At 32.4% G+C, this 12,522-nt stretch overlaps 2 protein-coding genes across 3 annotated transcripts; both read right to left on the bottom strand.

Moving 5' to 3' along the window:
• Positions 1-2,456: 2,456 nt before the first annotated feature.
• LOC113706679 (anthocyanidin 3-O-glucosyltransferase 2) lies at positions 2,457-4,069 on the bottom strand. Its single transcript, XM_027228617.2, has one exon. It carries the CDS (start codon positions 4,027-4,029, stop codon positions 2,584-2,586), a length of 1,446 nt encoding a protein of 481 aa, XP_027084418.1. The 5' UTR covers positions 4,030-4,069; the 3' UTR covers positions 2,457-2,583.
• A 5,377-nt stretch (positions 4,070-9,446) lies between these two features.
• LOC113706432 (pentatricopeptide repeat-containing protein At3g61360) lies at positions 9,447-12,279 on the bottom strand. Of its 2 annotated transcripts, XM_027228334.2 has the most exons (3): positions 11,896-12,279; positions 10,824-11,280; positions 9,447-10,715 (listed from the first exon to the last, which is right to left on the bottom strand). In XM_027228334.2, the coding sequence occupies exons 1-3, from the start codon at positions 12,169-12,171 to the stop codon at positions 10,276-10,278; spliced, it is 1,173 nt and encodes a 390-aa protein (XP_027084135.1). In that variant the 5' UTR covers positions 12,172-12,279; the 3' UTR covers positions 9,447-10,275. The 2 variants fall into 2 exon arrangements, with proteins under 2 accessions (XP_027084135.1, XP_027084134.1); XM_027228333.2 differs by having other exon boundaries at positions 9,447-11,280; positions 11,896-12,274.
• Positions 12,280-12,522: the final 243 nt, after the last annotated feature.

Genomic DNA, 12,522 nt, shown 5'->3' with positions numbered 1-12,522 from the left:
ATAAAATTAATGATTGTAAATATGTTGATTTTATTTGCATTTGTAAGATTCAAAAAACCCATTTGTTGGTTTTATAAGTTTTGTACATATCTATGTTAAAGAGTGATTTTTAGGCTGTAAAAATTTGAAATTTTTGGAATTTCTTAATTTTTTAATTTGTCCTTTAAATGGGCGTTCTAGGATTTGTTGCATTTGGGTAGCATTGTTAAAGTTGAGGAGAATTTTGACTTTATAGATTTCATTAGAGAAAATGGTTTTATTTTTTTAGCAGGAGTTTGAGTTTATTGCCGTTTACCCGATTAATATTTCTACATGGACAAGAATGCCCTCATTTCCGTTACTCATAACGGTTGGAATTCACAGAAGGGTCAACAATTTACACTATTGATAGATCGGGGGGCCAAAAGTTTCCTCATAATTGTTGAAGGGCAAAAACTTTATCTGGTTAAAAGTTGGAGGGCCATTGAGACTTTTTTCCCAAAAATTTATCCTTAGAAAAATATAAAGTTTTTATAGCCAATAACCCAGTTAGGATTTTTTATGTCACTATTCGGTGTGTCAAATCCAATATCAATGCTACTTATCATGAAAAATTACATAAACAGCACATGATAAGTTAAATAAACATGACATTTGCTATAAATATATCCCATTAACCTAGCCGATGCCAAAAGTCCTTTGATCGTCCATTGCAAATCGAAAAAAGAAGATCTCGGAGTTCATCAGCTTGCCATGAATAGGAATTTTAACTGAGACATTTCGCATGAATTTGCTAGCTACCACTTCATTCACCGGTGGATTTTGGTGGTTTCCGAAGAATCGTAACTTGTCTTCTCAATGTGGTCGCAATTTAATTAAAACTAACATATGTCTTTGGTCAGTTAAAAAAGATGGCTTTTATCTTGTTAAGGGAATGAATCCACCTGCGGACAAATTCAAGAAAATGCCCGATTTGTAGCATAAGGATTTCTCCTTCTTCCATAAGAAATTATGATGAAAAAAGTTTATGTTAAGAAATTTCAGATTTTGTTCTTCTATGCTTCTATCAGCTTGCAATTTCTTTCTTTTAGAGACTTATGCTGATTCCTCCATATTATCCTTGAGTAGTGTTTGGATTGCATTTTTTATGATTTTTCATGGAAAAATTACTGTTGCGATTTGATGTATGTGAAGAAAAAAGATAATAGAAAAATGTGATTACGGAAACGCGTAATTTTTTGACGGAAAACAGCAATTTAAACAAGGTACTTCGCAAGCAGAGTACTTGGAAGTTTCCCTCTAGTTTGTGAAGAAATTGCAGGAATTAGTATTAAGAAGTAATGGTTCCACCAAGAAAAGTTAATAGTTTTCAAGTCAATATTAGGACTGAAAGGAAAAGTAATTATGGTTATTTGTTAAAAGCAAAACTCATAGGATAAATTACATTTTATCCCCCTCTGATTTTCGTAAAAACCACATAATCCTCATAATTCTAAAAGCTATATATAAACTTTTTGTGATTTGGGTTGAAGTGTCAAACAGACTAAAATCACTTATCGTAACAATTCATGAATTAAACGCGCTTGTACTACTGGTAGCAATAAGAAATATTCTCATATCACCCCTGACCACTTTAACGGACTCGATAAAACCTAGATCTAGATCTGTGCTCTTTATCTCTTTCAATGACGACAGTGGATATGGCTCTGTAGATGGTAATGGTGGTGGTTATGGGGGCTGAAAGCGGAGGCAGCAATGACGGCAGTGGATATGGCTCTGTAGGTGGTAATGGTGGTGGGTCAGGTGGAAGTGGTGGTAGTAGGTCTGGATTGGGTGGAGGTGGTGGTCCAGGCGGTAAATATGGTCCAGGTGGCGGCGGTAATGGTGGTGGATGGAATGGTGGTAGCTATGGTCCTGGTGCAAGCAGCAGGCTAGGGAGTCGAGGCAGCAGCTATGGCTATGGCAGGGGCTGGCGCAGGGCCCTAGCTCAGAATATAGCAGCAGTAGTACTGGTCATGGCAGTGGAGGTAACAACGGAGAAGGGCAGTATGGAATCAATGGTGGGGGCCTAGACAGGGACAAGCAGCAGCTCCCATGCAGCATGAAACCATGACTAGAGCTCTTGTTTCAAAATACTTTTTCGTGACACTCTTTGACAGATACTCCTTCACAGCTACTTTTGCAACAAAGATTAGAACAAGGGAAAATCTGACTTTCATTTGCTTCTTTTTTTGTATTTATATTAGGGTAATTTAGACATTTCACTCACAAATCATTATGATAGGTGCTTTTGGTTTGTTTGACACTTCAACCCAAATCACAGAGGATTTATGTATAGCTTTTTAGAATCATGAGAGGGTTATGTGATTTTTGCAAAAATTACGGAGGGTAAAATGTAATTTGCCCAAACTCATGAGATGGTCATTGAGAGGTACTGCCTATTGGCTCGTATGGTAGTAGTATAGTTCACATATCTCTGCTGATGGCATCAGATTTACACACTTTTATTTAGATCAGACTGGCAATTAGACAAATAGAGGACATGCACAGAAGTGCTTACATTAACAAACAAAATCTGTAAATGAAAATTATTACCACATTCCTCTACATTTTTTCTTTAAAATTTTCAATTAGATGAGCCAAAGAAATGTAGGATGAACCTTCCTCCACAATTGCCTGTCTGCATATTTCTTTCAGATCCTTCACCTTCTCTCTGATTTCGTCCTTGTTTCTGTCCATCATAAGTCTCTTTATCCCATTCTCTATCTCATCAGCTGAGACTATTATCTTGCTCTCCATGTTAGCATCGTTCCTGTAATCCATTTTTATTTCAACAGCAATTCCCAGCTCCGCTACAACCTCAAAAGCATTTGTCTGTTGCTCAGCATACATAGGCCAGGCAGCAATGGGCACTCCAGCCCACAAGCTCTCCAAGATAGAATTCCAACCACAGTGAGAAACAAAACCTCCGACTGCAGGGTGAGATAAGACTGCCATTTGTGGTGCCCAACCAATCACTTTTCCAACCCCAGAAGTTCTCTGCAAGAAGCCTTCAGGGAGAACTTCCTCGGGATTTGCATATGCAGATGGAGCATCAATCTCTCCCTTTGCTGGAGGCTGCCTTAAGGACCACAGAAACCGACACCGACTATGCTCCAGAGCCACTGCAATCTCCTTCACCTGCTCACAGCTGAAGCTTCCTAAGCTCCCAAAACACAAAAACACCACAGAACAAGAAGGTTGAGTGTCTAACCAGCTCATGATCCCATCATCCTGCTTAGAGTTCCAGTTGATTATAGGTCCGATCGGGTAGATTCGTGGGATCTTTCCTTCTTGACCCGAAAGTGACTTAATTGCATATGACTCTAGCTCGTGGAACGTGTTAACTATGATTCCTTTCACTTCTAGCATCCTTCGAGCTGAAGTAACAACAGCTGCCGAGCCCCAGTTTTTGTCTAGCATTGTGGTAGGCAACACCTTAGCAGGCACTGGATTGCTGAAACTCGGGACCAAGAGCTCAGCATCTGAATCTTTATAGTGGGTGATATCTTCATTGTATTCATCATGTAATGACTGAACATGCAACATAAGTCCAAGAAAACCAGCGCTAGAAGTGAAGAACATGTAACTGGGCAGCTCAAATTCTTGTGCCACATCAATCATGCCTACACAGAACATGTCAACTACAATACCTGCAATTTCTCGATCCGAATTGGCCTTAGATATTATGTCAAGGACTGCATCTCTGACAAGTGGTTTCTGTCGATTGATCAGCTCAACAGCGACAACATTTCTGTTCTTGGATTTTGGTTCTTGATGATCTGATGAATCAATCTGATAAGGGATGTTCACAAATCGTATGCATGAATAGGCGTCTGTTAATTGGGGTTCCATGAAGGCATCAACTCCAGTATTATAGGAAAGGTCAATGATGATGTAAACTATAGAAAGATGCTCATCTCGATTGATAAGAAGCTTCCCAAACTCCACAGCCGAGGCCAGATGACCCATCCCTGGACCAGGGATGAACAAGAGCTCTGTTTTCTTCATTTTCGTTGTGGTCAAAGATCTAGCGTTGTGCTATATGTCTACTTCTTTAGCTTGTATATAATGACGTTTTGCCTAGTCTTTTTCCCTTAGGTCACGCGCATTGCACGTGATTATAATATTATAAAATATAATATTTCTTATACATTAAAATTTATTGGTGAAAATTATTTTAAAGAATTTAATATTTGCATTTTTTTATTTTTTATTTAATTTTTTATCTTCATAAATTAATTATCCTTAATACCATTATTTTTAAAAACAAAAAAAAATCACAAAATGTTATATCTATAAGTTCATGTAAAATCTGTAGAGAATTTTAATAAATAAGGATACATTCAGTCTCTTTCAATTCAAAAAAATGATTTCAAGGACAATTAATTAAAGAAGATGAAAAATTAACATTTATAAAAATAAAGATTTGACCAAATATGAAATGATTTAACAAAATTATCAATGATCCAATATTTTGAATGGTATGTGCAATATTGATACTTCTAAAATACTTCTTTTATTCTTTTCTATGACAAATAAATTGTGATAATGCTACTAAAATTTTTTGGTTCTTAATTAGATGTATGAACAATTTTTTATTTTTCTTTTAGAGTTGGATGACTTAAATTTGCATCCTAAGCAAAAGTTAATTATTTGTTAATCACTGTGGTTGACTTAGAGATTAAGTTAGGGCTCTTAGGGTTCTCTATAGTTCAGGATTTGAATTCTGTATCTGATAGTTGGGGATGAAAAAGATATGGAGAGCAGTAGGAGGGTAAAAAAATAAAATAAAATATTTTTTTACATAAATATCCACTGCATGCTCTACCATTATTATTTTTCATGTTATATAAGTTGAATTTATTAGTATCTTAATGAAATTTCTCAATATTAAGTTATATGCACCATTTTTTGAAAAATGAAGAGATGTCTATTCTTTGAAATTGAATCCTTTGTATTATTTTATATATTATTTCTATTAACAACAGAGTATAGATGATTAACCAAATAAAAAAATTCCCCTCTAACTATTCATTTTTTGAGAATTGAAATTTCATAGGTAGAGATAGTTGATTTGTTCTTTTTTTTTCTTTTGTTATTTTTTTATTTTTTTGGGTAGAATCTAAAATGAAACACAAACAAAAAAATTCTATTAGAAAATTTGAAAATTTCCTAAGAGCACCATGTTTAAGTATCAATAGTGATGTTTTTGAAGATTTGAAAATTTAATTAGGCTATAGCCAATCGACAATTTTTAATGGGAAATAAAAAATGAAAAATAGAATTCAAAGAGACGCATTGGTTTAGAGTGTTATATTTTGTTTATTATCTTCACAATTTAAATTTAATTGAGGTTACTTTTTTTCCTAACTGCTACGATTATTGCTATTATTAAAATATAATAAATCTAATTATTAAGAAGAATGTTATTTTAGACAAATAGAAAACTAAGACCAAATCTTGCTTAGTCTCTCATGCTTAAACATTTTATCTTGTCATCAACTATTATTTTCTTCTAAATCAATAGATATGATATAATGAATTTTAATCATCATAATAAAATTTTAAAAAATATAATATGAAATTTCAATCATCAATTAATAAGCGCATATATAATTGAAATAATAAAAGCTAATATCACAAGAATGCTTAGTTTACACTTACACTCCAAAATACCAAGACTCATGATACTTTTTATATACTAATGATAATGATACGCAATTTCCGGTGTCTACCTTCCGTGTTTATCACAAGTTAGAATCTTTACCGCTTTAATCTTAATGATCAACCAATTGGCACTAAAAAAAACCATGAAAGCAACTCTTTGGTTGTCCCTAGTAATAAAATCAAGAAAGACAAGATGCTTGTGGACAAAAAGGATCTGTCACTGCATGGTTTATTAAGCGACGGATGTATCACGTAACAAAAAACTACTTACAAAAACTTGGGGTCCGTTTGGATTGAGTGTTTTTGCACATGTTTTTGAAAAACTGTTTTTCACATTCCAAATGCTATAGTAAATGCGTATTTCAAAAATAATTTCAAAAACACCATATCCAAACAATATATCAAAAACAACTCCAAATATATTTCAATTATGTATATTTAATTTGTATATTTTAATAAGTATATTTCAATTTGTATGTTTTAATTATGTATTTTAATACGTATATTTCAATTATATTTTATTATATTTTAATATGTATATTTCAATTATGTATATTATATATATATATATATTATATTAATATAAATATATTTATTTCAATTATGTATAATATTATATATATTATATCAATTGAAATAAACATTATATATTTATATAAATACATTTATTTATATATAAATTTATAAATATATTTATTCAATTTTGTTTTATAATATATATTAATATGTATATTTCAATTATGTATATTATACATAAATTATATTAATAACAATGTATATTATATATATTATACATTTCTAATATTATATATTTATACATACATATTATAAATATTTTATTTCATTTATAATATATTTTTATATATTTATAATATATTTACATAAATATTATATGTTATATAAATTATATATAATATAATATATAATATATTATACATTATACATTTATATAAATGTACATTTATACATAATATATAAATATTTATGTATATTTATAATATACATTTATATTATGTATAATAAATAATATAATACATTTATAAATTTATATTAATATACATAATATTAATTTTACATTTATACATAATATTAATACATGTATACATTTATATTAATTATATTAATGCATTTCTACATAATATTAATATATATTTATAATATATTAATTTATACATTTATATAATATTCATTTATAATTTATACATTTTTAATAATATACACTTATACATTTAAATATACATTTATATTATGTATTATATATAATATAATACATTTATACATTTATATTAATATACATAATATTAATTATATATTTATACATAATATCAATACATATATACATTTATATTAATTATATAAATACATTTCTACATAATATTAATATATATTTATAATATATTAATTTATACATTTATAATATTCATTTATAATTTATACATTTATAATAATATACACTTATAATTTATAATATATTTATAATTTATACATTTATAATAATATACACTTATACATTTATAAATATATTTATATTATGTATTATATATAATATAATACATATATATATTTTTATATGAATATATAAATATATTTATTTATAAATATGTATAAATGTATTATAAATGCATAAATGCATATTTATATAAAAATATAAAAATTATAATTTATAATTTATATATTGATATAATATTCATTTATAATTTATACATTTATAATAATATACATTTATACATTTGTAAATATAAATGTATTATAAATGCATAAATGTATATTTATATAAAAATATAAAAATTATAATATTCTAAAAATACTCAAAAATATGTTTCAAAAATACCTCTAAAAATAATCCAAAAAAATCTACAGTAAAAGTTTTTCATATAGTTTTTGAAAAACAACCCCAAAAACAACTAATCCAAACGGACTTATTTTTCAGATTCAAAATGCTACAGTGATGTTTTTGAAAAACAAATTCAAAAACAACTAATCCAAACGGAGCCTTGGCTTTTCTTTTACATGGGACGGAGGAAGATGCCGTGACGAAAGGAGGAAACAAGAAAATAGGTTTTTATATTCATTGGACGGAGGAAGAGGCCGTGCCGGGAGGAGGACGTAGTTTGTGAATCGAGCCAAAGTTCTGTGATGTGACACGAGGCATAAACCAATTATTCTACATTAGATTCTTGAATCAACTGCATAATTGATTTCTACAATCTCTTCTTCGAGTATGATTTTTATCTTGTATTTTTACATCCCATGACTAAGGATATCCGGCTAAAGGGATGGTTTTTCTTTTTTTTTTTTTTTTTTTTTTTTCCGAAATCGGAATGAAACACACACACCCAAATAATATCAGACACGCAGCAGGCATCAGCAAACCGACCCAAAGGTAACCTAAGCGGGATCCACGTAGCACACACATCCAGCCAATTGGTGACAGGACGGTGCACCTAAAGGATGGTTTTTCTCACTGAGATGAAATCCCACAGAGCTGAATCCAAACACACAAAAGGAAAGATCCACAGTAGCTCTCCTTTCTGCCAAAGCATCCATGCAACAAGTGGCTTCTCTTAAGTATGGTGGATCTCTAAACATGCTATGAGCCTATGACCAAGGATATCTGGCAAAAGTGATGCTTTGAATCTTTGTAACAAAAGGTATCACGTTAGCCTGATATATGGCCTTAGTCATAGAATGTTGAACTTTGAGAAATTAAGTTGTGCCAATAAATTGTTCTTGAGAGAAGTAACTGCTTCAAAATCCTAACACCAGCAATCCTTGGCCTTCTTGTATTCTGGCCCTTCTAGGGTTAAAAAGATTAAGACCCTCCTTGTGTTTTCAAGTCAAAATCCTTTTTCAAGCTTCAGCTGACATGTACCTAACCGTAGATGATAATACTACAATTTCTTACGAGGGAGCCAATTTCAAGTGTTGGGATTATTACAACAAAAGAAAACCAGTTGCAGGGTTGGTTTGACATATATATGGATTAGTGAACCGGATGAACTGATTCATGTATACCATTTCTGCAAGTATGTCGTGCAAAACCGAAGTTGCAGATTGTCAAAACTCAAAACCATCTTAGTGCTTCAGATAGAGATCATGTTTCACTAATCAGGAAGAAAATGAGTGGTTAGGCAGACAATCAGGATGTTGAATACAGTTAAAGCATTATATAGACTGCTAGTGCCTAAAGATCTGAAAATGAAAATTTCAGTGCAATTGTTGTAAGCCGTCATCTGATTACCTGACTCATTCCTGGTGGGCGCCATGATGAATAGCGCAACAGCAACAGCAGCAGCCGAATTTCCATTTTCCAACACTTGTCTAGCCTATAGATTTTATTGCATAATCAAGAATATCTTCTTCGTCATATCAGTCAATAGTCGTATTATACAGTAGAAAATCCTTATTTCAAAGTATGCCATAAAAAAAAAATAATAATCAAGGATTCATTAGAAGGTTCCCATGATGAGTTACTAATGAGTCACCAAACTAGCTTGGATCAGGCTTCGATATGGCTACGGCTTAAGCCAACCTGCTCCATCTATCAATTCCAATGAAAAGATGGAGCTGATCTTAGAAACAAGCAACAACCCCCATGCAATGCAGGCAACTTGAGAGATACTTGGCCTTGATTACTCGTGAGATGCAATTTCAGATGGGGAAAGCAGAATTCCATAACTTTCTTGAAATTTCTTATCTATAAACTCAAAAATATGAGAAGAGGAAATGAGTGAATATAATCACATTTTAAGGCAGTATGCAAACAAGCAACGCAGGCTAATCATTAGGATAATATTGTAAGGTACAATTATCTAATGACCTTCAATTAGCAAATCCTTCCTTATATTCCATGTGTGGTAAATCTGTGTTATTAACTAAAAATCAAAGAGGGACTTGAGAAATACTGCAATCCAGGCTAATCATTAGGATAATAATTCCAGCAAGCAACGCAGAAGTTCAAAGCATCATATTTTTGTCCTCGGGAAAACTTTCCAGCCTTCAAACATGATCCATCAGGGCTTGCGATCAAATTATCAGGACTACTGAGTTTTAGTATATACTCTCAGCGTACCCAGTCTTCGCTTCTAGGCTAGAAATTATCAGATGTGGAAAAAAAACTTATCGTACAAAATTCTCTATGCTAAAACAAGTCATGCATTTCCTCCAATTGCAGAGCTATACCTGCCAAGAGAAGCATTTTTTGCATTCATTCCTGTTCCTTCAATTTCTTTAAAGTTCAACAGTATACCATCCATAACTTTCACAGGTTACATATTCAAGGGTACTTTCAATCTTTAGAGCTACTAATCACTTCAAGAGTGACAATAACCATCCTTTGATTTATCATTCTTCTTCCCTTAAAGGTAAATGAACACTTACAAATTCAGGCAGGATAGCATTTCCACCAACTTAAAGCCGCAATTCGAATTCCCTCTATACACAAAAAATATCCTGCAATTCCTGCCATAACACTAATCCTCTGCCACCATTCACTTAATTTCAACTTAAACCCCAATACTAAATAACGGCAATAGCCTGAAAAAAATCCAGTTGAAGGGGAACTTCAATAAAAATAAATAAAATCATTCATGACATGACAAAACCATTTTGCTTCATTTCATCGATCACCATATCTAGCTTCTCCTGCAAGCCAGCTCGTCTATACCCAGCAACCAAGAGATCATAAGTCGATCTTCTGAGCGTAAAAGAATCTCTTATGCACTCTAGAAACAGGTCTAGCCTTTCGTAAGCAGCCTGCCGGAAATACAAACAAATTACGTTTTCAACATCATCTGGAAACCTGAATGACATCCCGTGTTTTAACATCCTCCCAACAGCAAATTCTACGTCATCCAATCTATCTGCCCTAACATACATTCTGATAATTGCATGATGCACATAGGAAAGAATATCTGAGGCTTGATTTGAATTAGATAAAACAACTAATAGCTCCTCCAAATCTTCCACTCTTCCCAGATCAAGATACAGAGTCACAACCTTCTTTGCTGTGCGACGATCAATATTACCTGAACCATCCAATACAAACATCATAAACTCTTTGATTTTATGAAATTTTCTCTGCTCAGAGTAAACCAGAAGCATGTTCTGCAAAATGGATAAATTTGGTACAAAACCAGTTGATGTCATTTCTTCATAGAATTTCTCAGCATTACTGAAATCTTTTGACTTGACACAACCAAATATGAGGGCATCATATGTTTGAGGATCCGGCGTATACCCAGCATCCATTCTAGCCGAGTACCAAGCTTGCATTGCCTCCTTGTTTCCTGAACTTGCATATGCTGTAATAAAAGCAGTATACGTGTCAGCATCAGGTTTAGACTCCTCGGAGATCTCCATTAATTCATATAAACTTAATGCTGTGACAATTTCATTCGAGGCCAAGCATGCAGATGTGAGGCCATTAAAGACTGAAGCGGTTGGCTTGATTCCTTGAGCCTCCATAGCAGAAAATATTCGCAATGCAGTTTCAATATTGTGTATCTTTCCACATAGCAATATTAACCGAGAATAAGAATCTTGATTTTTCTCATTTTCCTTAATAAATTTCTCTAATCTCCACTCGACAACCTGAATACATCAACCAACAAGAATAGTATCAATAACTTTTCCCTTCAATATTAAAAAACCTTCTAAATCCAGAGTTAGGGAGTAATGTTGTATAGGCTCTTAAAAGAAGGCCATATTTACGTCACACAAATATATCGGTAAGATTTTGACCTTCTAGCAGTTGAGTGGTACTGAGCAGGCTAAAAGGACAGGTTTAGCAAAGCTATTAGCACAAGCAAAACAAATGTAACATAACCCACCCCTCCAGCCAAATAAGAATAATAATAATAAAATAAGCCACCATCAACCTGTTGACTATTCTTCCCACAAATGCAAAATGAACCAGTAATTTTTCCAGCTGCCATCAATCAGCAGTCCCCAATAGGGAAGCAAAATGCACAAATAATTACATGAAAAAGAAATGTTCTTTACCTTCTTGAAACCATCTATCCCCAATTCTTAGTTCACATCTATTAAACTAAATGCAGTGACAGATGAAATTTAAAAAATCCATTATAAAAGACTGGACTGAAACACAATTATAAAAATGCTAATTCAACTCAATGAGAGTTATCCCAAAATATAAACTTGAAAACGAAAGAAAAATACCCACAGAAAAGGTACAAGCTTACTCACCAAATTGGCCTTTCTGGGAAATGAAGAAGACAAGAGAGCAGAAACAAGCCCATCCCATGAAAAGTCTTGGCTTTTGAGGGTGGAAAAATGATTTTTCTCCTCAGAATCCAGTGTTTCTTTGATTCTTGAAAGTGGCACCTGGACCAATTTTGCTGCTAAAGAACTGTTGCCACGGACCAAGAAAAGACGAGAAATTGAACTGATGATTAAAAACTGCTTTATCTTCGTTGAGTGGATGATAGAACGAGCTGAAGCTAGAGCCATATTTCTTTTCATGAAGAAATTTCCTATTCATTGATTGAGATTTTTCAGAAGTCGACTAGCCGGGATGGTGGTTTTTATTTCATTACCGGAAAAAAAAATTCATTATTCTTGTTTTCCTATTATCCTATGTAAACCGTATTTACATTAAACCCCCTACAATTAGTGCTAATAATACTTCAATCCAACTTATAGCCGGTCGTGCATCGAATTAAACGAGGGAGTCTGCTAAGAATCTTTTGTGATAGATTTCTTCCTTTCATATTAGTGACATTCCAAGCCAAAGACAAAGGATGCAGCTAATTATGAAGTGATTTTGACATTATTTAGAGAAATATTTATGCAGCATGAAACTAGGCCTCGACT

The sequence above is a fragment of the Coffea arabica genome, chromosome 8c (assembly GCF_036785885.1).
Source record: "Coffea arabica cultivar ET-39 chromosome 8c, Coffea Arabica ET-39 HiFi, whole genome shotgun sequence".
Taxonomy (NCBI): domain Eukaryota; kingdom Viridiplantae; phylum Streptophyta; class Magnoliopsida; order Gentianales; family Rubiaceae; genus Coffea; species Coffea arabica.
The sequence above is the reverse complement of the archived record's forward strand: the minus strand, read 5'-3'. Positions and strand labels throughout refer to the sequence as shown.

Coding starts and splice junctions, on each gene's coding strand:
- LOC113706432 (XM_027228333.2), bottom strand. CDS start 12,171: ATGAAAAGAAATATGGCTCTAGCTTCAGCTCGTTCTATCATCCACTCA. Junction 11,281..11,895: donor TTCCCAGAAAGGCCAATTTG/GTGAGTAAGCTT, acceptor TGATGTATTCAG/GTTGTCGAGTGGAGATTAGA.
- LOC113706679 (XM_027228617.2), bottom strand. CDS start 4,029: ATGAAGAAAACAGAGCTCTTGTTCATCCCTGGTCCAGGGATGGGTCAT.